Raw genomic sequence first — 23,869 nt, forward strand, 5'->3', positions numbered from 1 at the left:
CTGCCCAGGCAGGAAGGAGTGTGCCCATCACTCCAGCGTAGGCGCCCAGGCGGCTGCAGACCCGGCCCACAGTCCACCTGGCACCAGGGCCCATGGTTTTCCTGGTGCCCTCAAGTATCTCCAACTCGGGATTCTGCGCTCCGGAAGTGGGGGTCGGGGGATGTTTGCAAGCCGGACTCCTCACACTTCCAAGCAACCTGGAGATCCTTGGGGAGCGCAGCAGGGACATTCCTGGAGCTGAGGCAGCTTGAACCAGGTGACCTGAGCCAGTCAGTCCTACAGGTCTGGACCCTCACGGAACCCCCAGGCCTGCTGGCAGAGGGTGCAAAGGTGGCTTCTCAGGCAGCATCTCCCGAAAAGGGCTGGGGGAGGGGCTGCAATTCCCGGCAAGGTCAGCGGGAGTCCCTGGCTTTGCGGCCCCTAGCAATCGCTGAAGTCTCCGTGAATGAGCCCCTAGCAGGTGAGGAGCTCCCCACCCCACAGCCGGCTGCAGCCCGCATTGTTATGCTGCCGAGGCGCCTCAGGCTACTTCCTCTCGGCCTGGGCAGGGGGCACCGCCGGCTCCACCCCGCCTTTCAGCCAGGCCCGCCGGTCGGATGTAGGTTCTCAAAGACCATCTGGGGAAACATTTTCAATGATTTTGATAAAAATGCTCTCAAAATCGCAGGGATCCGGGCTTCAGCCAATATCAAGTTTCAGACTCCCAATCCCGTCACCCCCCTGGGACCAAACCAAACCAAACCAGCCCCTACTTGGGTGCCCCAGGCACCTCTTCCACCTCCCCCCACAGGCTGGGGCAGGGCTCAGGCCACTCCCCAGATTCTACAGATTGGGGGGGGCCTGCGTACCCCTCCTTCCGCTCAGGGGCTCCCAAGGAGGGTGCTCACCCCCAAGGCTGGTGGCAAGTCCCGGTGGGCAGACTGGTGAGGCCTGGAGGATTCCAACCTCCGATTCCACAGCCCTCCCCTCCGGAGGCTAGCACCCCGCTCCAGCCCAGCCAAAGCCGCACAGGCCCCTCCCCAGACCCCAAGGCCATTCTAACCTCGCCCTACCTGCAGGGCCGTTCCTCCCTAGGCGGGGCTTGCACACATTCACGAGGCTACGTTGGGAAAAGCAACATGTTTTTATTGAACGTACCTAGAAGTGGGGAGGGGGGCGGGAGGGCAACAGGCAGGGTCTGGGCCGGGCCTCAGGGACGCAGGTCCCCAAGGACGCCCCGCTCGGCGGCGGCGCTGCCCAGGATGAAGCCCACGGCCAGGGACACGGTCTGGTCGAAGGAGCCGCGCAGCTGCTCCACGTGCTGGTTCAGGGTCAGCAGCTGGTCGCGCAGGGGGCCCAGCACGGCCACGATGTCGCCCAGGTGCCCGAGGGTCTGCATGAGGGCGGCGTTCAGCGACGGGGCGGCGGCCTGCGGGGGCGGCGCGTGGCTCTCCGGGCGGCCGGGCGGCGAGTCGGGCCGCTCCCAGGCGGGGTCCAGGGGCGGCGGGGAGCTGGGCGCGTGGAGGGGCGCGCGCTCCTCGGAGCGGCCGGGCGCGGGGGTCAGGGGGGGGAGCGCCGTCGGGGAGCCCGGCTCGCGGGGAGGAGCCTCGGGAGCCTTGGCCGGGGACGAGCTGAACCGGAGCGTCCAGGAGGGGTCCACGTCGGAGTCCCGGGCCGCAGGCATCGACGGAGCGTCTGCAACGCGAAGAGGGTGGGGGTTGGGTACATGGGCCGGCGCCGCTCCCCCACCCCCAGCCCCCTCCCCACCCACCCACCCACCCGGTTCTCCCGCCCGGCACCCGCCCCTCCCCCACCCCACCTACCCGGCTCGGCGGCGGGCGCACCGGCGGGCGCGCTGGGGGCCGGGCGGCGGCCGCGCGGGGGGCGCCCGGGCCCGGGGGAGCGGCGGCGGCCGCGCTTACTCCCGGTGTCGCCGAGCAGCCCCATGAGCTGGCGGATCTGCGCGTCGAAGGGCCCGGGCGGCTGGTCCTGCGCCTCGCGGAGCTTGTCCTTGAGGAACTTGTAGCGGCGGCGGCACTGCGCGGGCGTGCGCCGCACCTGCTGGCGGGCCAGCGCGGCCGACACGCGGCGGTAGGTGGGCAGCGCGCGGCGGCGGTCCAGCAGCAGCGCCCGCCACACGGCCGGCTGCAGCAGCGTGCCCAGCAGCAGCTCCGTCTCCCGGGCGCTCCAGGGCGTGCGCTGCGCCGAGCCCGGCGACACCGGCGACCCGGGCAGCTCGTGCGCCTCGGGCGGGCCCGGCGAGGCAGGCCGTCGGGGCGGAGTCCGCGGGGAGCCCTCGGCCGCCTCCTCCTCCTCCTCCTCGTCCTCGAGCTCGTCGGGGCTGTCCTGCCCCAGCGAGGCCGGCGGCCCGGGCGGGGGTGGCCGCCGCGGTCGGAGCAGCATGCTGGGGTCCGGGCCGCGGCCCGCGAGGCCGCCCGCACGCGCTCGGAAGACTGTGCGCTTCCGCCTCCTCCTCCTCCTCCTCCTCCTCCTCCTCCGGACCCCGGGCCGGGTCTACGCGGCCCTCCTTCCGCCCCGCCCCGCCCCGCCCCCTCCCCGCCAAATCCCGCTCCGTCTGGGTCTGCGCCTGGGTTTCTGGGCGCGCCTTCCGGGCCCCGGAGCCTCCAGGGCAGGTAGCAAGGCTCCGCCCCCGCCCGACGGGGGACCTGCCGACCGATTGGGGGTGTGGGACTTTTTAAAGCGTTAGATCGAGGTGCAAACTAACCGACCTGCATTGTGCGCAAAGCTCAGCCGTGTTTACGCGCGTGCGGGGCCCTCTCACCGCGGCGCGGAGCGGATCTGGAACCTTCTAGCCGGAAGGCCCCCTCCCCCCGCCCCCTCCTCCCCGGGCCCCCTCCTCCCCGCGCCCCCTCCTCCCCGCGCCCCCTCCTCCCCGCGCCCCCTCCTCCCCGCGCCCCCTCCTCCCCGGGCCCCCTCCTCCCCGGGCCCCCTCCTCCCCGCGCCCCCTCCTTGTTGGTTGCCTTTGGTGCGCCCCCGCGTGCTGTTTACAGATACACGTCCCGCCGCTGGCTGTGCCCCCACCTTCTCGTGGTTTGATAACGAGCACAGAGGGTGGCGTTGTGCAGGCAGCTTAGGGCCGGATTTGATAAAGAGCTGTGACTGTGGGTCAGAATTAGTGTCATGATACACACACACACACACACACTTCACCGAAAGCAACTTCTAAGAGTTTTGAGCATTACTTTCTGAGATTAGGACGAAAACAGCATCACCACTTCCGTTCAACATCATTCTAGAAGTTTAACCAGAGCAATAAGACAAGAAAAAACGAGTAAGATGGATACAGACCGGAAAGGAAGACGTAAAACCATCTTTATTTACAGACTGTATGGATACACGGAAAGTACAACATAATACACAAGCACATGAGAATGAATGAATGGATTTAGCAAGGCCATTGAATGACCAATAAACAAAAATCGATTTTATTTCTGTATACTGGCTATCACAGTTTTTACAACGTTTTAGCTTGGGAAAATTCTAGATTTCCAGCCAGGTTGCAAGCAGTGAGTCCCATGAACATCGCACATGACCTCGCTACCTTTGTCAGAGCCAAGAGATGACATCGGTAACCCACAGACTCTACGTGGGTCCTTCCAGGCTGTCCGCCCATGTCCTTTTCTGTCCAGGGACCCGCCCTGTCCTGGTGTCTCCTCAGGCTCCTCGGGCTGTGGCCTTGTTGCCACATCCTTGACAATCTGAGGACACTGGCCGGGCATCTTGTGGGATGTCCCTCGGTTTGGATTCGTTTGGTGTCTTGTGGTTGGACTGGGGCTGTGGGTCTCTGGGAAGACTACTCGAGGTTCCCTGCCCACCCTACTCTCACACCAGGTGTGTTATGTTGGCGGGACTGAGATGCTCACCTGGTTTCCCTTAAGGGGGCGCCTTTCTCTGTCCACCTCCCATTGCTCCCCCTGCAGTGGGGGCCAGTCACCAAGCCCGCCCATGCCCGGGGGCGTTTGCTTGTGTTGTTAGGGGTTCTTCTGGAACTCCCCCCCTTTCTATTCATTCACCATCAGCTGATGCCAGTGTGGACTCGTAGACCGTTCTCGTTCTGGGCTGCAGTCTGGCACTGGTGCTTAGGTGCTCAGATGGCACAGCTCTGGTCACGGGGAGTTCTTTGCAGCTCTTTCCACTTTATTATTATTATTATTATTTTTAGCAGCACTTGCTTGCTTCTGACACTACAGTATGCTCCTAGCCATCTGGACTTTCCCCACCAGTCAGCTATTCAACCATTTCTCCGAAAAATTTGTCCTTCCTCCCTCCCTCCCTTCCTCTCTCCCTTCTTCCCTCCCTCCCTCTCTTCCTCCCTCCCTCCTTCACTCCTTCCCTTCCTCCCTCCCTCCCTCCCTTCCTCCCTTCTTCCTTTCCCTCCTTCCCTCCTTCCCTCCCTCCTTTTCTTTCTTAGAATGGGATCTGGAAGCCAAGATTTGGATACAGAGTCGTCACTGCTTCTAAGCCAGTGGTTCTGGGGTATCACTCCCCACCCCCAGGGGATAGTTGATGTCTGGAGACATTGTTGGCTGTCACAACTTGAGGGGTGCTGCTGGGATGTAGTGGGCAGAGACGGGAGATGCTGTAACTCCTCCCACAGGGCACTGGGCAGCCCACAGCAAAGAATGATCCGTCTTAAGGTTGGGAGCCAGTGACTGAGAAGCCCCACCACAGCCGAGGAGGGTACACTCACCTGTGTCCACCCGGGGAATATTTCGGTGCCCTCCCTCCCCTCCCCCCTGCACTGCAGGGTTTGTCCTCGCCTCCACATGGGCTTTCCTGTAGCTCCTTTCTCTGACAGAGGGCATCCCTTGTCTGCAGCTCGTCAATGGCCAGCCCTCATGTGCGCGGAGAGGAGCCTCAGGACCGCCGTCCACAGGCTGAGTTCAGCCTTCACCAGCCGCTCTTTGCCGTTAGCCTGACAACTTTGCCAGCGCCTTTCCCCGTGGTTACCTAGATCAGCCCCTGCAGGTGTTTGGTGTCTTGTGGTGAGAGAGGCAGATGAAGACGGGCTGGGGAGAGTGGCCGCTCCAGGCCCGGAGTCCCACGTCCCACAAGGACTCCCTGTCTTTGCAGCTGGACCCACAGGCCGTGGCGGGAAACAGTCCGGGCTGCAGGGGAAGCTGGCGGGCAGCGGCTGGAGTCCTGCGTTCCCGGTGGAACCGTGTGTCTGGGGGCTGGCCGGCTCCCCACAGCTCGAACTTGAGTCACTTCCTGGGTGGCAGGCAGGCCGCTCCGCGCAGTGGGGAGGGCCACACCAGTTGAGTACGCTGATGATCCTGTGGTCAGAGCTGGGACGAGGCTCAGGGGGGCGCTTCTTCATTCGCTGTGACTGGGCAGGCAGGGCTGCCCTCTGCCCGACAGGCCCCTGGCACTGTTCCCCGGGCAATGGCCCAGCTGTTTGGGGTCCCACAGGTCTTCTCCAGGTGGTGTGTGCGGTGCCCTGGGGGGCTCTGGGCTGGCCGAGCGGTCGGGTGTCTGCACCTCCATGCAGCCTTCCCTGGGCTTCTTTGGGTGGCTCCCCGCTGGCTGGTCCCTCTTGGGGCAGGCTGCCTACGCAGTAGGGCCTTTCCCCAGAGCACCGGTGCCCTGGGCTGCGCTCCATCAGTGCAGGAGGGGACCTGCAGGGAGCTGGGGAGTGTGGCTCATTGGAGGACCCGAGGGGTCGTGGGCCTTCAGTTCTCATTGCTTTGGTTAGATCCGTGTGGTGAAGGGAAACATTTTTATTTTATTTTATTTTATTATTTTATTTTATTTTATTCATTTATTACAGAGAGGAAGAGAGAGGGATAGAGAGTTAGAAACATCGATGAGAGAGAAGCATCATCAGCTGCCTCTTGCACACCTCCTACTGGGGATGTGCCTGCAACTAAGGTACATGCCCTTGACCGGAATCAAACCTGGGACCTTTCAGTCCGCAGGCTGACGCTCTATCCACTGAGCCAAACCGGTTTCAGTGGGATACATTTTTAAAATAATATATTTTATTGATTTCAGAGAGGAAGGAAGAGGGAGAGAGAGAGAAACATCAACGATGAGGGAGAATCATTGATCGGCTGCCTCCTGCACTCCCAAAGGGCTTTATCGTTCATACAGGCACTTTATGCCCCAAACTCTCAGCTCTTGGCCTTCCTCCCCTCCCTTCGTGGTGTCCACCGATCCCAAACCCGTCCACGAGGACCCTGCCCAGCCAGGTCCAGGCGAGGGAGTGCCCGGGAGCGATCTGCCGCTCCTGCCAGCAGGCCGCGGTGAGGTCTGGGTGCCCATGAGCTTGTGAGGGGAGTGGCTGGGGCCGGGCAGTGGCCCGGGAGGTGGCGCTGGGAGGCTTGGGGGCTCAGCCATTTTGGTGGTTTGCAGTCTTCTCCAGAGGCAAGTATTTCCTGCAGGAGGAGTTTGCTGATCACAGGCCTGTGCGTTCGTGGGGCCCGTGTGCGAAAGGTGTTGACCTGCCCTTCCCCCCGCACCACCCCAGGACTAGGCTGTGGCCTGAGCACCCCAGGACCCTCACACCTTCGTGAGCACCCTGATGGTCTCTGTCTGGTCACGAAGGAGCCCCCGCCCTGCCCACAGAGCAGGGGTCCCTGCAGGGAGGAGCACACTGAGCCGCAGGGAAGCCGTGCTGGTAGAAACGGTTTTATTTAGAAACCTGTGCTACAGGACAGGAGGGCGCCATGCAGACATCGTGCTAAGCCAAAGCCCCGTCAGTTCCCCTGAATAAGTCGTTAGAATTGGAATGTTTATTTGTGCTGGACACTAGTTTTGCTTCAGGCTTTGTGACATTATCTTGTTACATTCAAAGTCTGAAAACATAAGGGTTGATTGGCAGGACACAGTCCTCATAGAAAAGCCTAAAAAAAAAAAAAGCCACATTGGCATGGCCAGGAGCGCGAGCCCCCTGTACTCTGTGTTAGCAGGACCTGACGGGAATGTATGTGGGAAAGCACATCTCAATATTGGAAGAGCAGCTTTTGATCACTAGTAAGTTTTCCTAGAAATACAGCTGGTCTCTCGAAAGAATGACTAATTGTAAAACTCAGAAGAGCACGGTCGCGGGTCTTGCAATGGTGTGAGTGGAAGAACGGGGTGCCCGGGATGGTGCCAGGGGGTGTGGCCCCCCACGGCCGGGAACAGGCCTGCTGGTGGGTGTGACAGCAGGCCTCCTCTGAGGGTGTCCCCCACCCACCGAGTTGTGCTCAGCACCAGCCACCGGGGAACAGCCCTAGAGAGGCGCTTGGCGCCATTTAGGCAGCAAACGTCCATTTCCTGGTTGGTTCTGACGAAGCGCTGGTGACGGCAAGCTGCGGGAGCCCAGGCGTGGGAGTGTGCGTGGCATGCATGGCTGCTGGAGGCAGGTGGGCACAGCCACAGCTCAGGGGCCCCCAGACGGGCTCGGGACCTCTCAGGGAGCTGCTGTGTCCTGTGTGCTTTGCTCGGAAGCAGAACCTTGGCCCGGGCGCACCTGTCCCACCAGAAGCTGTTCTGAGTGGGGTGGTGGGCACATGGGGCCAGAGGGTACTTGGGGGGCTGCCAGTGTGGAGCTGCGAGGCGCTTGCCAGCAACAGTTGGAATGGGTGGCAGGAAGGGCTGCAGGGCCCTGGGACCCCCACTTGGCTGGGACAGGGTGAGGCAGGGCAAGTCTGGGAGCGGGGAGGTTCGGGGGGGGAGGGTATGTCAACCAGTTTGGGGCTGGGGCTACTGGGAAGCCTCAAGAACCCCATGGAAGGGTTCAGAACCCCTTGGAATTTGTGGTGGGTGTGGGGGTCAGAGGTCAGTCTTGGTCCTTTGTTGCTGGGCATGTGGAGGCCAGGCCCATGAAAACCCTGCTCATTGGGGAGCCCAGTTACAGTCTGAGGCTGGGGGGTGGGGTGGGGCTTGGGGGTGGGTTGGATCCCTGGAGAAGCGGGGAGGGCCATTTCCCTCTGATCCTGGGCGCTTACTTAGTCTATTTCCATTTAAAATGCTAAGATTGCATTTTTAAATTTTCTAGCAGAAACCTCCTGACTTGCCCTGGTGCCTGTCCCCTCCGAACCGTGGTCTGAGCCCCTTGCTCTCCCTTTCTGGTACCCAAGGCCCGGGCTGGGCCTGTGCCGGGGGTCCCTAGGCTAAGGTGGCAGGTGTCGCGCCCGCGGGGCCATGTGGCCCGGAGCAGCGAACGGGCGGGCTCCTCCCCAGCTCTGTCCTCGGCTCCTCCTCCCCAGCTCTGTCCTCGGCTCCTCCTCCCCAGCTCTGTCCTCGGCTCCTCCTCCCCAGCTCTGTCCTCGGCTCCTCCTCCCCAGCTCTGTCCTCGGTGCGGGTCTAACATCCCCACTCCGTTCCCCGTCACTGGAACGTGGCCTTCATCTTCCGCAGCTTGTCCTGGATCTTCCGGGAGTGCTTCTCGCTGGCCACCTGGTGGTAGCCGGCCCTGCTGTCCGCGGCCAGGATGGACACGTCGGCCCCGCTGAAGCGCGCGATGCGCTGCTTGAGGCAGGCCTGCAGCTTGGGGTCGGGGGCGAAGGTGTAGGGGTTCTCCTGGAAGGCGTGCACCTGGCTGGCCACCTTGGCTATGTTCCTGTGTCGGGGAAGGAACGAGGCGTCAGTCCGCACGCGTCTCGGAAGCTCATGAATCCCCGACGCGCTCCCGGCGGCTGGCACCGAAGCTCGTCAAGGCACAAGCTTGGACTTGTCTGTATGGACAAGGCCAGACTCCACTTCATTACTCAGGCCTGTGGTCCATCCGTCCATCCGTCCATCCATCCCTCCCTCCATCCCTCCATCCGCTTTGCAATTCACCAATATTTCCTGGAAATCTATGTCGCCCTGGTTGGTCTAAGGATGCCGACATGAATGAGACCCACTGTGCCGTTGGGCGGATGGAGGAGGTGGAGGCGGTAGATGTGGGCATTAAGGGGCGCTGTTAGCGTGTCTGAGCACCGGGTTCAGTGACAGGATGGCAGCATGGGACATGCTGGCACTATGATTAGAGCAGAAGGTGGCTGCAGGTCCCAGGGGTGGGGGTGCCCTGGGCTGGGATGGAGCTTGAGTGAGGATTAGGGGGCCTGGCCCTCAGAGGAACAGGAGGGATGGGGAGGCTCTCACCTGAGCTTCTTCACTCTTGGGCTCCTCACCCACCTGAGCTCGCTGCACCCCGGGGCCCCTCACCTGAGCTTGCTCCACCGGTGGGCCCCGTTGGTCATGGTGAAGCCCCCTGTCTCCAGCTGCTGAATGTGCATGGCCAGGAGGCGGGCTGAGGGCAGGGTGGGCTGTGCCCGGAAGCGGCGCCCTTCCATCAGACACAGGCTGTCGCTCTTCAGGAACACCTGGGGGCCCGCCAGGGGCGTGGGTGCGGAGACAGGCCAGAGGTCAATCCTGGGCGGTCAGCCAGTCCTGGCTCAGCCCAGGCCATCCCGGTTGGCGCCCACAGACCCACAGCCTTCGGACTTACAACCCGTCCAAACGCACCTTGCATGAACGGATTGGGGATCACAAGTCCCGTGTCTTCAGCTTGGACACCACAGAGGCCACACTGACCCCTCAGAAAGCTGCTCAATCCTACTACCGAAATGGCAGATTCCTTCCCCAACTCCTTCTCCCACAGGCTCCAGAGAGGAGCCGGTGACCCAGCTCCCCAGGGAAGCCCAAGGCCGGCTGCGGGGGCCAGGTCTGGTGTTAACCGAGGACACAGCCCTCCCACCCGCAGAGAGCTGTCTGGAAATGCCCATTGTTGCTCCCTCATGATCTCCCTCTGCCAGGCGGTGAGGAGGCGGCCAGTCAGCCAAGCTCGGGACCTCTGGCACCTGTGCCCTATGCCACTGGCCCAGCAGGCTGGCTTCTGGAGCCCCTGAGCTCCCAGCCGTCCAGGTGAGCGGCAAAGGCCCCGTGGGGAGATGGGCACCTCGACTCTGGAGGGGCCATGTGCTCTGGGCCCTGATGCTGGCTCTGAGGGTGCCACCCCCCAGCTGTGCCGATCGCATCCCCAGGCGGGCACAGTGCCTGAAGCGCACGCAGAGCGGGGGTACCTCCACGGCTTTCAGTTCCTCCATGACCTCTGCTATCTTCGCCGGCAGGATTCTCCAGGCCTAGAGTGAGAGCGCCGGTGAGGGCCTGCGGCAGGCTGGCGCCCTGGCCCTCAGCACACACGGCCGAGGCCAGCAGCCGCCGCCGCAGCCCGGGACTCACCGGGCACTGCCTCACGGCGAGGTGCTCCAGGCCGCCCAGGATCTGCATGGCGGTCGCGAAGTTCCTCTGCTCGTAGCACGATTTTGCAATCAGCAGGAACTTGGACAGCAGGTTGACCTGCAACTGACCCGGGAACCGGCAGGTCAACTGACTCAGTGGCTTCCGGTGATCACGGACGGGTGGGGGGGAGCTACCTTGGATGCGGTGATATTTATGACATCGTCAATTAGGACAAACCAGGTGGGCTCAGGTCCCCTGCTCCTACATCCGGGCAGAAGTGAAGGTGGGCCAGTCTGTCAACTAATAAACTCCTACGTTCCCAAAGGGGAAAGAAACTGGAACCTGCATTTATTAAGGGGCCTTGGGGTTGCCCTGAGGGCCTTGGGGTGAGGGACACGAGTATCAGAGAGGGAAAGGAGAAATTGCAGAGGCTGTGAGTGCCAGGAGCAGACCTGATCTCAGCTTCACCCTCTGATGCTGGGGCAGGGCCTGCGAACCCCCCGTCCTGGGAGGCGGACGACGGGGCCCCTAGGGAGGGCCGCTGGCCGTGCAGTCGGACCCCAGGCCCTGCTCCAACCTTGGAGGTGTGGCTGGTCACGATCTCGGCGGCCACCCAGTTGCTGACGTCATCTGCGCTTCTCAAAAGCTGTAGCAGGTACTTGTCCTGGACGTAATCGGGCAGAAACAGGCTGCAGGTTTTGGCCGACAGAGACTCCGAGGAGCTGGCCCTGGAGGAGACACGGGTGCGCGTCACAGCGAGGCCGGTGCTGGGGCCTGGTCCGGGCCAGGCCGTGCTGGGCTGTGTGACTGGAGGGTCCGGCTCCGGGGCCGGTCCTGACACCAGCTTCTCTCTCCAGACAAGAGTGTCCACGAGACACTCAGGCCAAGCTGCCGACACCTCCCGCCACCATCCATCCCAGGCCTCCGGGGGACACCGGCGGGTGGACACTCACTTCGGGATGGCGGCACTTTTGTCCATGACGCCCAGGGCCCGCGAGTTTAAGAAGTGAACGGGATGGCACCTTTGAAACAAGTCCTGCGGAGACAAGGACACCGACGGTCAGGGCACCTCACGCTCAAGGCAGCGTCCTGGGGGCTGTGGGTGGGGGTCGCCTCTCCATTGCCTGCCCTGTGAGCTGTAGGGCGCGCCCCTGCCCTGTTGTGATCGTGCTGGGTCTCTGTCACTGCTGTCACCTGCCGAGTGGCCTGGGGAACCAGGATGGTGAGGGGCCGGGAAGGGGATGCTTGGGGCTGGGCCCAGGGGGAGCAAAGGGCCTGGAGGTGCCTGAACTCCTGGGTGCTGAGGCAGGTCCAGGAGGGAGGAGGTGGTACCCAAGGTGGTACCCATAGCAGTCCAAAGGGCACCCTCTGGTGTTTGAGAGGTGGGGATGTCAGGGGCGCAGGAGGGTGGGCAGCAAGCCCTGTGTGCCTTGTGCGCCCAGTGCCAGAGTCCCTCCTGGATCCTTTTTAGGGGCACCCCTGCCCCCGGCCTGTGCACCTGTCAGTCAGACTCCCTTCCCTGCGTGTCCGTGTGCCCCTCCAGCAGACATCTGTGGGGCCGCAGGCACCCGAGCACCCCTGCCGATGGCCACCGGATCCGCCTGCTGGCCCACCTGCTGCAGCAGCGTCAGCTGGGTGAAGAGCTGGTGAGTGCTGTACTCGGTCAGGAAGTAGGGCCCCTTCTCGCCGGCCTTGGCGTAGGGGCTGCAGAAGTCCTCGAAGAAGCAGGGCTTGGGCAGGGCGGACGCGATGGTGTACTGGCGCTCCTTGTGGTGTGGCAGTGCCAGCCCGTTGCCCCGGGGCAGCCTCCAGGGGAAGCTCTGCGGGAGGAGGGGGTAAGGGAGGGGAGAGGACCCAGGCGCAGGAGCCTTCAGCCTGGCTCAGCTAGAGCCAGGGCACACACACCCCTCCCAGCTGCGGCCCTGTGGGCTCGAGGACCCCCGCCTTGGCTGGTTCAGGGGGTCTCCCGTAGACAGACGGCTGAAGTCTGGGGCTGTCCCCACACACTATGGAAGGTCCCTCAGTCCCCGTGCTTGTCCCAGGACACTTCCTGACAAGGCCTCCTTCCACCCGGACCTCTGGCCCAAGGGCAGGAAGTGAGGTCATCTTCGCGCCTGGCCTGGCCCCTCTGCTGTCCTTGCCCAGGGGGAGAGGGGACGGGCAGTGCCAGCCCCACAGGGCTGGTCCCAGGATTGGCAGGCAGCACGGAGTGTGTGTGCTTATGTGCCCGTGCATACATGTGCACACGGGCATGTGTATGTGTGCTCGTTTGCGTGTGGGTGCGCAAGCACTCGGGGCCGTCCGGGCTGGGAGCAGCACCCGTCCTGGGAGGCCCCCTCCCCCGCCCCGGGAGAGGCCCCCACCTTGCGGGAGATGCTGTCTTCCGAGAGCCTCTTGCAGAGGGCGTTGAGGGACCTGGTGGCCTCCTCCGTCTCCTTGGGGGCCTCCGGGTCTGTGGTGTGCGGGGCGCCCTCGGCCCGCCGCTCTGTGCCCGCCTCCAGGAGGCCCAGCAGGTGCTCCACGGAGCTGTCCAGGGGCAGGACCTGGACGGAAGCAGAGGGGTCAAGGCTGGGCCTGGGCGGTGCTGGCTGCCACTCCCGAGCGCTGCCGGCGGGCACCTCGGAGGAGAGGAAGTCCCCCAGCCGGCCCAGCAGCCCGGCGTTCCTGGTGAAGTCCACGGCGTAGCAGTCTTCCACCCAGGCCTGCAGCAGGCAGAGGCTGCGCTTGTAGATCTTGGTGAAGGTCGAGGTGGGGTCCTCATGGGCCCTGGAGGCAGATGGCCAGACAAGGGGGTGTGTGCGTGGAGTCTGAATGCAGCTCAGTCTCCAAGGGGGTGTTTTAGCCCCTGCCCTGCCCGCCCGGGGACAGGAGAGAGGCAGCAGCCGCCACACAACGGGTGCCAGGGCTCAGCGTCACAGGGCAGGACTGGCCCTCCTGCCACCCCCAGAGCCAGCTCGCTTCCCAACAGGCAGCGGGGAGCCTGGCTCCACGTGTGGAGGGGTTGCGGGGGGTGTGTGTCTCCTGTGAGCCCCTCCCCCACAAGGATGGGCCAAGACTGCCAGGGCATCCAGCCTGGTGAGGGTGCACAGAGGTGTGGGGAGGGGGCTCACAGCCAGCGTGCATCCACCCTTTCCTCAGCACCCCAGCTCCTCGGCTCTGGGTGAGATAGATGCTGGGCCCTCCCCGCTTGGGGGTTGCCTGGTCTTCTCACTTGTCCCTGTCCCCACCCTCTGCCTTCCCCATCATGGCCCTCCAGTGGCTCTCCAGGGAGGCACAGTCCCCTCCTGCCCACGCTGGCTCCCTTCTCTGCGGCAGCCACCCCCTGGACTCCTCCATCCTCCCCTCAACCTCCTCCAGCCCTCCTCCTTCCTTGTCGGGGTCAGCAGACGAGGGGCCTGGCGTACCCCTGCAGTGAGCAGCCCACTGGGGGGCGTACCTGGACAGGGTGCTGCTGAGGCGGTCGAGGAGGAAGTGCAGGAAGTCCTGGGGCGTGCAGAAGTAGCGGAAGGTGTACAGGAACTGCTGCACGTAGCCCTCCAGGAAGGCGTCGCTGCGCAGAGGGGCCCGTCAGACCGGCAGGGCCTCACCTGTGCCTCAGGCCCGCGTCCACCCCAGCCTTGGCTAGTGGTTCTCGGGGGTAAGTGTGTGTGAGTGTGAGTATGGCTGTGTGTGAGTGTGAATATAAGTGTGACATGAGTGTGAGTCTGCGTGCGACTGGCCGTCACTTTTTGAGGCCCACCTGTGAGTCTCCTTCTAGAACCTATTCACACTCTGGGCACGCACAGTCCCCGCCCCAGGGGGACATCCCTGCGTTAGGAAAGAGCAGGCTGTGCCCCAGGGCCCTGCATCTTTAGGGTGGAGCCAGGCACGGAGTGTACGAGAGCCCCACCCTCAGGGGGGCCCCCCCGCCCCCCCCCCCAAAAGCCTGTGTGTCTGACTGAGTAACAGGGGGGGTCCTGGCAAGGCTGCCCCCTAGCCACTGCAGGAGGAGCTGCAGGCGACCAGCTAGCTATCTGGTCAGCCCCGGGCCTCGGTGGGCTGGGGACATGGAAGGCTCAGGCCAGGGACTAGGCAGCCACCAGCCCAGTTTGCCCTGCAAAGAGGGTCCATTCATGGGTCTCCAAAAGCCAGGCCTGGGCGGGCCCTCCCACCCCTGGGTGTGGGCCAGGCCATCGGGTTAAGAGAGCCTGCCGAGAGGGCCGTGCCCAGGGCCAGGGGGAGCCGAGGGGCCCACCAGGACACGGTGCATATATGGACCAGGTGGGCAGAGGGGTGGAGGGGCACTGGGCGTGACAGGTGACTGGTGTGAGTGGGCAGATGTTCCTGCTGCAGGGCGAGCTCACTAACCCGGTGTGCGAGGAACCGCGCAGTGCTCACGCCCACAGGTGGCGCTGCACACCTACCCCAATGGGCCTCTGAGCCCAGCCCCACCGCAGTCCCTGGGAGCCGGGCGGTCAGGTAAGGAAGGGGGGTTTGACTTAGTAAAGCGGGTGGGATTCAGGTGTGTCTCCGAGGATCCTGTGTGCATTGATCCTGAGAGGCCTGCTGGGCAGTTCATCACACACTTTCCTCCAAAGCACCTGCTGGGGCCCCTGAGACCCAGACCTGCTGCCGGGCGGGCCTGTGGCTCTGAGGCCACTCAAGCCAGGAGCCCCACAAAGGAGCACGAGGTAGCGACTGCACGTCAACAAGCCCGGTGAAATCCGTTCTAAATGAAAACCGTGCAAACCCGGCTCAGGTGAGGGGAGGCAAGACTCCGCCACCTCCTCCCTCTCCTAGGGGCTCGTTTCTTTTTTTGTTTGTCTCCCTTTTGCTCTCCAAGGCCTGACAGGTGACAGGGGAAACCATGGCCCTCCCCCCCCCCCCCGTCCCGGGCCCGGCAGCTGCACCTGGAGTAGAGGTAGGCCATGAGCCCCAGCGGCGTGCCGGCCTGCAGGACGCGGGCCTTGCGCTGCCGGCCGCCGCGCGGGTGCTTGCTGACGTTGTAGAAGATGAGGGACGAGGACTCGTCCAGCGGGCTGAAGCCCAGCGTGTCGCTGGGGGCCGAGGAGAGGTTCACGATCACGGGCAGGGCACAGGGCTCCAGGCCCCAGCGCTCCGCGTACGCCACCTGCGGGGAGGGCGGGTCAGTGCGGCCCGGCCGACTGCGCCCCAGGTGTGTGCAGGACGCCGGTCCCCGGTCACACTGACCCCTGCGGCGGTGGCTCAGCTGAGGCCCCTCGAAAGTCGGGGTTTGTTTGTACAATGGGTTTCCAAGGCTGTACCTGCAGGAAGCCCACGCGAGAGGGGGTGCAGGCATGCAGGGCGACTCGCCTGAAGGTACTTCTTGACCAGCCCGAGGAACTGCACTTTGGACTTCATCTCTTCCAGCTGCCCCTTCAGCTTGGACAGCATCGTCTTCACCTCGGAGCCTGGGGGCCGGGCAGAGTCAGCACCCAGCCGCCCTGGCCACCCTGGGGCGGGTGGGGGTGGGGAGCGTGCGACCCTGAGCACCCATGACCCTACCTTTACTCCGCTTCTCCTTCTGTAGGAGCTTCTGGTAGAACTTAAGGGTCTTCCGGTAGGTTCTCTTCTCCATCATGAGCTGCTGCTCCAGCTCCTAGGGAGGCGAGAGCTGCTGGGCCCGGGGCTGGGCCGTGCGGCCTCGGCACCCACGGGACACGCCTCCCTCTGTTCTGGAATTCACATTTCAGCTGGCCCCACGCATAATGCATGGAAAACACGCTATGGCCCATGGCAGGTGCACTCACTGGGGTTGGGGGTGGGGCAGCCACTGCCATGTGGACAAGTGGACAGCACACGCGTGCCCTCAGTTCCCCACTCACCCAGCGCCCCGGACGGTCCCACTCTCGCTGTTTTGAGGCAGCGAATGTGAAATGTGTCCACTAGCGGTTTTATACTTCCGTGCTTTCCTGAGGCTCCTGTTTTGAAGCCGACGCAGCGGGTTCTCAAGGAGAAATGTGAAAAGGTGGCTATGGGCAGGTCTCCCCAACCCGTTACCCATGATGCAGAGGGCCAGGGAGCTCACCTGCCTGCACTCGGGTTCCAAGAGAGACGTCTTCCCAGGAAAGCAGGAAAAAGGGAGGAACGAGGTCACTGCCGGTCACCTGCCCCACAGCCTCTCCCCCGGGCCACCTCCCCTGCAGACCGTCCCCACAGGGGCCACCCACAGTGATGGCAGGGCCCCACGTGGCTCCTGGGGGGCTTGTCCAGGGTGGCATTTTAGAGGCGGGAGGCCCGGGGGTCCCACCCATAGGCTCACCACCCAGTAAAAATGGATGCTGCCCCAGCAGAATCATTGATCTGAGCTGGCCTCAGTCCACTTTTTTTTTTTTTTTTTTTTTTTAACTTTTTGAGTTAATCCTCACCTGAGAATATATCTTCATTGATTTTGAGAGAGTGGGAGAGAGAGAGAGAGAGAGAGAGAGAGAGAGAGAGAGAAAGAGAGAGAGGGAGAAAGATTGAGTGGTTGCCTCCTGCATGCTGGGGAGCAAGCCTGCAATGGAAGTACATGCCCTTGACCTGGAACTGAACCCGAGACCTTTCAGTCCATGGGCCAATCCTCTACCCACTGAACCACACTGGCTAGGGCCTCTTCCTCATTTTTTAACTGGCTGTTCTGTTTTGTTGAGTTTAGGAATTGTTAGCATACTCTGTATTAAACTCTTATCAGATAGATGACTTGCAATCGGTGGGAGCCTTTTCACTCTGTTGATAGAGCCATCTGGTGCACAAAAGCTTTAATTGTAAGGAAGTCAGTTTATTTTTTCTTGTGTTGCTTGTGCTTTTGGTGTCATATCCAAGAAACCATGGCCAAATCCAGGCTGTGGAAGCTTTCCCCTATATTTCCTTCTAAGAGTTTTATAGTGTTTAGCTCTTTAGGTTTAGGTCTCTGCTTTTTCAGCCAGTTCCTGTCTGTGGTGTGAGGCCAGGCCCAGCTTCATCCTTTTGCACGTGGACACCGTCTGCCCAGCACCACCCGCTGGAGGCCGTCCTTTCCCCGGTGGGTGGTCTCGGCCGCCTCGTCAGAGTCATTTGACTACAGATGTGAGCTCATTTCCGGGCCCTCTGTTCTGTTCCTCGGTCCCTGTCTGTCCCTACGCCAGCGCCACACTGAGTGGTTCCAGCAGCCTGGCAGAAAACGTTGAAGTCGGAAATGTGAGTCCTCCGGCTTTGTTCTTTTCCATGATTGTTTTGGTCAGTGGTCAGCAAACTCATTAGTCAACAGAGCCAAGTATCAACAGTACAACGATTGAAATTTCTTTGGAGAGCCAAAATTTTTAAACTTCAACTTCTTCTAACGCCACTTCTTCAAAATAGACTCGCCCAGGCCCTGGTATTTTGTGGAAGAGCCACACTCAAGGGGCCAAAGAGCCGCATGTGGCTCGCGAGCCGCAGTTTGCTGACCACAGGTTTTGGTCATTCAGGGCCCCTTAAGAGTCATAAGAATTCTGGGATGGGTTTTCTCTTTCTGTAAAAAACATCAGTGGACCATCTCTTCATTTTAACTCAGCCGCCTATCCCCATGCCAGGACCGAGGCAGGGCCGGTCTCTCTGGCAGGGACTTAGTAATAAGTGAAGCTCAGACAGTGGCAGGAGGAAGACAAGAAACGCTGGGAAGGCTTAGCCGGCGCTGAAGAGTGGGAGACACACCTTCCGGTGACCTGTGGCTTGGAGATCAGCCGTGACCTGGGCTGAGAGCAGGAAGCTGCTCACGGAGGGGTTCCCTCTGTCCACCACCCCCGGCACCATGGAAGCCAGGCCGGGCGGACTGCCGGGGCCCAGGCTGAGCTGCCTGCCACGGCAGGTGTTTCTCAGAGGGATGCTGCCGAGGGGACAAGAGCCTGGAGGGCCAGAGCCACTGACTGGGCTCGCCAGGACGAGGTGACCTCCTGCCAACTGTCGCCTGGTGACCAGGTGCTCCTCGAACGAGGACAGACAGGCCATTCCCTCCCCCAAAACGTGGAGGACATGTGCAGACGGGCACGGGGTGGGCATGGCGCTCCGGGGGAGGTGGCCGGGGGTGAGTGGGAATGGGAGACACAGGGAGGGGCCCTTTGCTACCCGAGATAAGAACTTTGGCTTGGACTCGGCCCCCTGCCCCAACCCCGTGGTGGACGGAGCCCCCGCACTCACGGGGCTTGCGGTGTCGGGGGCCCCGCCGGCCTTCTGCCCCTCCAACTCCTTCACGTAGTTGTGGACGTCGGTGCCAAAGCAGTCGGCCTCGTAGAAGGCGCTGCTCCAGCCGGGGCTGCAGCTCTGGAACTCGGCCGGGCCCGGGCTCACAGCGGGGCCACCCTCCTTGGGCCTGGCCAGCTGGGCTGCGGCCTCCACGTCCGGGGTCCCTCTGGCCGGCGCGGGGCCCCTCGCCTGCTCCTTCTCGGCTTTCACAGACCTCTGAGGCCGAAATCCCACCTCCAAGTTGCCCCGGGATAGCTCATCGGAGTCCGTGTCGGACAGCGAGGGGGGTGGGCAGGCGGCTCTGCTGCTGTGAGCAGCCGGCGTGTCCTTCCCTGGACGGAGGACAGAGGACAGGGAACAGGGGGGTGGGGGCAGCAGCTGCAGGTCATGCAGAGCGTCTGCTAGGCTGTTTCCAGAGGGGCTTTCTGCACCCGGTCGGGTACGTGAGGCCCTCTGGGGTGTCCGGGCACCCGCACTTCTCAAGAGGGGCCACAAGGGTCCTCAAAAACCCAGCTGCTACATGGGGGCGAACTTGACAGTGGAGATTTGAGGGAACCCTCAATTGTGTGCAAATAGTCGGACACAATGAAGTACATCTGTCTGCAGAGGGAGGGTCAGGACAGGTGATGCGTCATCCTCAGATGCATGCGGTTAAAGGGGTGAGAGGTCAAGGCCACACGGGCACCCACTTGTCACCTCACCCATCCCCCTGCACAGTACAGACCCCCCACGGGAGGGGGACAAAGGAAGCCTTTCCTGTAATGGTCCAGCCACACAGGGAGGGTGGAGATGAACCTGGAACCTGCCCTGGAAAGTGCCCCCGCCCCCACCCCACCCCCCCACGCCCGGCCCCCATCGCTTACCTGCTCCGTGCAGCAAGGGCCGTTTGCTGGATGGTGAGCAGCCGCTTCGCGCGCTGGCATGGCCGCCCTCGGGCTGTGGCCCAGCGGTGTCCGAGGTGCTGCCACCAGATGGAGGACACTGGAGCCTCCGTGACACCCCCTCCTGGGCTCCCCACCCCAGACAAGACCGCAGGTGCCCCTGCACCGCCTTCCCAGGGGACCTTGCCTGTGGGCTCCTCCAGCTGGTCCCTGAGCAGGGGGATGTGACCCCATGGGCCCCCCTCTCCCACTAAGGGACCAGGTGCTGGAACCGACGGCTGGGGAACAGGGTGGGCATTGGGCCGTGAGAGGGGCCCTGGTTGAGCAGCCCTGTGGGGAGGGTGGAGCTGAATGCTGGGTGAGGAGGGGCGGGAGGAGGAGGGTCTGCCTCAGGGCCCGGAGGGGGAGCCTGGGCCCCCGGAGGCGCTCACTTCCTGGGGGGCGAGGTCCTCTCGTTCACCACCTTGAAGAGGCTCTGCAGCAGCTTCTCGCCCCAGTACAGGTCGCAGAACTTCTCGGATATGGCCCCGCAGAACGTGGCGTAGGTGAGGTCTTTCAGGGCGTAAATGTACTCCCCTGGTTTCGCACACCGACAGGGGCGAGTTAGAATGTGGGGGAGCCACTCTGGGGGTCCCCTGACTTTCTGCGCAAGTGAGGCTGGTCCCGGGGGCTGGGCTCTGAGGCCCTCCTGGCTGCCAGAGGCCCCCGGGGGCTGGGCTCTGAGGCCCTCCTGGCTGCCAGAGGACCCCGGGGGCTGGCTCTGCTCAGGGGCTCGTAGTGCAGACCGAGGAGTGGGGCCCCTCTTGGTGGCGACTGAGGCCCCCCTCATGCCGACCCCCCGCCCGTGCCCTGTGCCCCCCCCCCCCCGCCGCTCCCTGGCCCAGGGGCGTCCCTCGGCCCTGGGGGCCCCGTACCCATGATCAGCGCCTCCAGCCCGTTGTCCAGGTAGCCGTCGAAGGCGAACTCCTCCTGGATGAGGCGCGTGGCCTCCTGCAGGGACGGGCAGGCCTTGCTCTTGGGGCCAGGTGCGGCGTCCACACCGGGCGGACCCAGCTTGCGGTCTGCCGGCCGGGGCTGCTCGGCGTGACTGTCCGCCGCACCCCGGGGGCCGCCTGGACTCGCCGTGGCCAGGGCGGGGCTGCAGGAGGCTGGGGGTGGGCCCTGGGGCTCCTGGCCGGGGCCCTTGGTGGCCTTGCTCCGGGGCGGCTTGGCCGGGTGAGGCGGGCCCTGGCGAGCTGCGGGGGCCTCCGGGGTGCGGGGCCCCAGGCCTCTGGAGGAGGCTCCAGGCAGGACCCGCTCCTCCAGCCCTCGCTCCTGGGGCATCGCCGAGGAGCTGGGACCTGGGGGGCAGGGGCACCCCTGGGCTGACCCTCTTGGCGCCAACTCTGTTGGGGGTCCCGGGGCTGTGCCGCTCAACAGGGGACCAGGCGCCCTCTGGTCGGGTGTCTCCAGGCTGGCGGCCAGCGCGTGGGCCTCGGGAGCCTTCTTCTCTTCGACGTCCGCGTCCAGCCCGCCTTCCCTCTCCTCTGGCCTCTCTGCCGGCCCCGAGGCCCTGGCGAGGAGCTCCCTGTGAGCAGAGGGAGCGCTCAGGAGAGGCTCCTGGGCCCGGCCGGCTCCTGGCCACACCTGCCACTCACCTGGCCGCACCTGCTTCTGGTGCGAGGCCGATGGGCACGGAGGGCGCGGCGGGGGCGGCGGGCGCTTCGGGCAGCTCCACGGGCCCCTCGCTGCAGGAGGGCGGGGCGGGCACAGGCCCCTGCACAGCCATGAGTCCGGTGTCACCGCTGACCTGCACGAAGCCTGGACAAACTCGGGGTGAGTGTGGTTGGGGGGGTGGCTCCTCCTGCTCTGAGGGGGTGCTGGACCCCGCTCACCATCCCCAAGCGCACAGGGACTTCCCAGCACCAGGGGAAGGGAGGCTGAGCCCAGGGCTGCTGGGGCTGGAAGGGAGGCGGGGACACTCCTCAGGGGGGACTGGGGGCGTGAAAACCCCGAGGACCCGGCCGCAGGCAGGACGGGATGGGTGCCGTGGAGACAGGACACAGTGGGCTCTGGAGGGGACGGAGCAGGACAGGAACTAGGGGGTCGGCGATGTGACCACAGGAGGGTGTGGGGAGGAGGCGGGCAGGAGCTGCTGCTCTGGTGGCTGGTGAGATGGGAGAATTTAGAGCCGAGGCCTGAGCAATGGGGCGTTTAGAAGGGACCGGCCGAGGCGGGGGGAGGAGAGGTGAGGGTCCGGTGATGTCCAGGTGCAGGGTCACACTCTGGCGGACAGCAGGGGCCCCGGGAAGGATGCGCTGGTTCTGGGGGGACTCACCTGAGCTGGACTCGGGAGCAGGCGCTGCGCTGGGGGTCAGGCCAACCACCGAGAACACGTTTTGGAGGCTGATGATCTCTTCCTCCTGGTAAACCTGCGCAGAAGGACACAGGCCCCTGTGAGGTGACCCCAGAGGCCCAGGCTGAGCTCAACACCCCGCTCAGCCTCAGCCGCCTCACAGAGCCTAAGGCACCTGCCTCCGGTTCCAACGGTTTGGTGGGTTTCTAGGCACAGGAGGCTACGCCCTGTCCCAGGCCCTGGTGGGTGGCGGGTGGCTATCTGCTGACCCAGGGACCCTGAGGTGGTCTGCCCTGTCAGCTGCCTGGGGGCCAACAGGGACGTGAGTAAATGGTGCAGCTAGCTGAGGGCCAGCGTGCAGGCCACCTGGGGTGAGCCCCTCCCCTGTCTGGGGTCAGTGCGCCAGGGCGTGGGGCTGGCTGCTGTTCAAGATGGTAGAAGAGGCCGAAACCAGTGTGGTTCAGTGGATAGAGTGTCGGCCTGCGGACTGAAAGGACCCGGGTTCGATTCCGGTCAAGGGCATGTGCCTTGGTTGCGGGCACATCCCCAGTGGGGGGTGTGCAGGAGGCAGCTGGTCGATGTTTCTCTCTCATCGACGTTTCTAGCTCTCTTTCTCCCTCTCCTTTCCTCTCTGTAAAAAATCAATAAAATATAGATATAGCCATATCTATCTATCTATCTATCTATCTATCTATATAAATATAGATAGATGGTAGAAGAGGCTGAGAATTACCCCTCCCCTACACTCTACATCTGTACGACAAACAGTGGGAACAGGACCCGAGTCCCCCCGGAGCCCCGGGGCAGGTTCCGGGCTCGCACCCGAGCCTGGGAACCGCCCTCTTACCTGACAGGTGGATGCCCGCAGGTGGGCTAAGATCCTCCTGCTGTCCATGCCTCGCTGGAGGAGGTAACTGCCACACACCTGGAAGCAAGGACACGGGCCACATGTCCCACACGCGGAGGTGCGGGCGGCTGGCCCCTCTCAGTCCAGCGACTCACTCCACAACAAACGCTCTGATGTCTGAGAGCTGGTGTGGGCCGCACTTGACAGCAGTCAGGGGCAGGCAGCTGGCAGGGCCGGGCACCCAGGCCGCCACTGCAAAGCTGTCTCCTCCCGGTGTGCACACAGCCTCTCCTTCTAGAAGGTTCTGTGGTCCCCCAATCAGGGAAACAGCAGCGGGGCTCCCCTTCACTTGTCACTTGGAGCCCCGCGGCCCTGAACCCCAGGAAGAGGAGGGGGGAGGACTCTGAGGAGGTGTGGGGAAGTCTGGTGAGCGGGGTGCTCTGCCCCTCTGGCCGGGCTTAAGGGCAGGGGTCTGGGCTGGCCCCAGGACCACCCTGCCCACTCTCTGGCCAGGTGGTCTGGGGGCAGTGCTGGGGTGAGGGGCCCTCCACAAAGGAAACCCGTGCCCTCCCTGCCCAACGCCTACTTTCCCTGGAAATAAGAAGCCCCTTCCTTGTGGGCACCCCCAGGCCCTGGATGCCAGCTGTGCCCCACGGCCAGGCTACCTTGACGGCCTCGGCCACCGACGGCCGCTCCTGGGCGCTGCGCCTGGCCATCTCCAGGAGGAGCGTCTTGAGCCTGCGTGGCAGGGCCAGCTTGTGGTCTTGGGGGACACTGAACTTGGCCGCCATCCACAGCACTGCGGCCACACAGTACACCGAGGCCTGGGGACGAGAGGAGCCCGCGTGCTCAGCAGACCAGCTCCGTCCCCAGAGAGCCGTCCCTGTCCGGGCCCCACCGGCACCTGGAGGCCCCCAGCCCCCAGGTGCGTGTTTAACAAGCACCCACAGGTCCCGAGCTGTCCATGCTGAATCCGATCTTGGGATGGCACCAGCAGAGCCCAAGAGGCACCTGCTGGGCGGGCTGCCCAGGTTGGGCAAAGCCGGGGGGATGGACCCCCCTGAGCCAGTGCCCGTCCCTTCCTCCTCCCCCAGGCTCAGGACAGAGGGGGTGGCATCCCTGAGGGTGGGGAGGGGTGGGCAGGAGAGGGGGATGGGCCAGGCACCTTCTCAGTCACCAGCTGCTGCTCCGCCACCTCGGGGGCCAGGAAGAACGAGTTGGATGTGCCTGAGAGAGAAACCCCAGGCCCAGCTGAGTTCTCCTCCCTGCCTCGGAGGGTGGTGGTCGATGTGGGAACACAGCCGAGGGGGGCCACGCCCACCGGTACCCACCGTTGGCAGGGGGCGGTCCGAAGAGCACGGCCCCGTCCGCGGCCACCAGCACGGAGTCCGGACACAGGTAGGCTGCAGCAGAAGGCGAGGTCAGGGCTGGGCTCACCGCAGAGACCTGCTCCCCAGAGGCCTGCTGGGG

At 63.7% G+C, this 23,869-nt stretch overlaps 2 protein-coding genes across 2 annotated transcripts in view; both read right to left on the bottom strand.

Moving 5' to 3' along the window:
* Window positions 1-1,189: 1,189 nt before the first annotated feature.
* Window positions 1,190-2,382, bottom strand: UTF1 (undifferentiated embryonic cell transcription factor 1; the record flags this gene model as incomplete). Its single annotated transcript, XM_084904396.1, has 2 exons — window positions 1,190-1,674; window positions 1,803-2,382. 2 exons carry the CDS (start codon window positions 2,380-2,382, stop codon window positions 1,190-1,192), a joined length of 1,065 nt encoding a protein of 354 aa, XP_084760522.1.
* Window positions 2,383-6,255: 3,873 nt separating this feature from the next.
* Window positions 6,256-23,869, bottom strand: part of KNDC1 (kinase non-catalytic C-lobe domain containing 1) — a 30,876-nt gene continuing 13,262 nt past the window's right edge. Inside the window, exons 8-31 of the mRNA XM_084904421.1 lie at window positions 23,731-23,802; window positions 23,565-23,626; window positions 23,065-23,223; window positions 22,400-22,477; window positions 21,535-21,628; window positions 20,855-21,017; window positions 20,132-20,784; window positions 19,649-19,793; window positions 19,200-19,297; window positions 18,292-18,668; window positions 16,184-16,213; window positions 15,661-15,754; window positions 15,469-15,566; window positions 15,045-15,265; window positions 13,592-13,705; window positions 12,774-12,921; window positions 12,519-12,698; window positions 11,769-11,975; window positions 11,109-11,191; window positions 10,733-10,883; window positions 10,156-10,278; window positions 9,996-10,055; window positions 9,139-9,296; window positions 6,256-8,548 (exon numbers count right to left, since the gene is read on the bottom strand). Coding sequence (XP_084760547.1) covers window positions 8,317-8,548; window positions 9,139-9,296; window positions 9,996-10,055; window positions 10,156-10,278; window positions 10,733-10,883; window positions 11,109-11,191; window positions 11,769-11,975; window positions 12,519-12,698; window positions 12,774-12,921; window positions 13,592-13,705; window positions 15,045-15,265; window positions 15,469-15,566; window positions 15,661-15,754; window positions 16,184-16,213; window positions 18,292-18,668; window positions 19,200-19,297; window positions 19,649-19,793; window positions 20,132-20,784; window positions 20,855-21,017; window positions 21,535-21,628; window positions 22,400-22,477; window positions 23,065-23,223; window positions 23,565-23,626; window positions 23,731-23,802 — 3,800 coding nt within the window. The 3' untranslated portion in view covers window positions 6,256-8,316. The remainder of the gene's footprint in view (window positions 8,549-9,138; window positions 9,297-9,995; window positions 10,056-10,155; window positions 10,279-10,732; window positions 10,884-11,108; window positions 11,192-11,768; window positions 11,976-12,518; window positions 12,699-12,773; window positions 12,922-13,591; window positions 13,706-15,044; window positions 15,266-15,468; window positions 15,567-15,660; window positions 15,755-16,183; window positions 16,214-18,291; window positions 18,669-19,199; window positions 19,298-19,648; window positions 19,794-20,131; window positions 20,785-20,854; window positions 21,018-21,534; window positions 21,629-22,399; window positions 22,478-23,064; window positions 23,224-23,564; window positions 23,627-23,730; window positions 23,803-23,869) is intronic.

The sequence above is a fragment of the Pipistrellus hanaki genome (genome assembly GCF_964339955.1).
Source record: "Pipistrellus hanaki genome assembly, chromosome: 14".
Classification (NCBI taxonomy): Eukaryota; Metazoa; Chordata; class Mammalia; order Chiroptera; family Vespertilionidae; genus Pipistrellus; species Pipistrellus hanaki.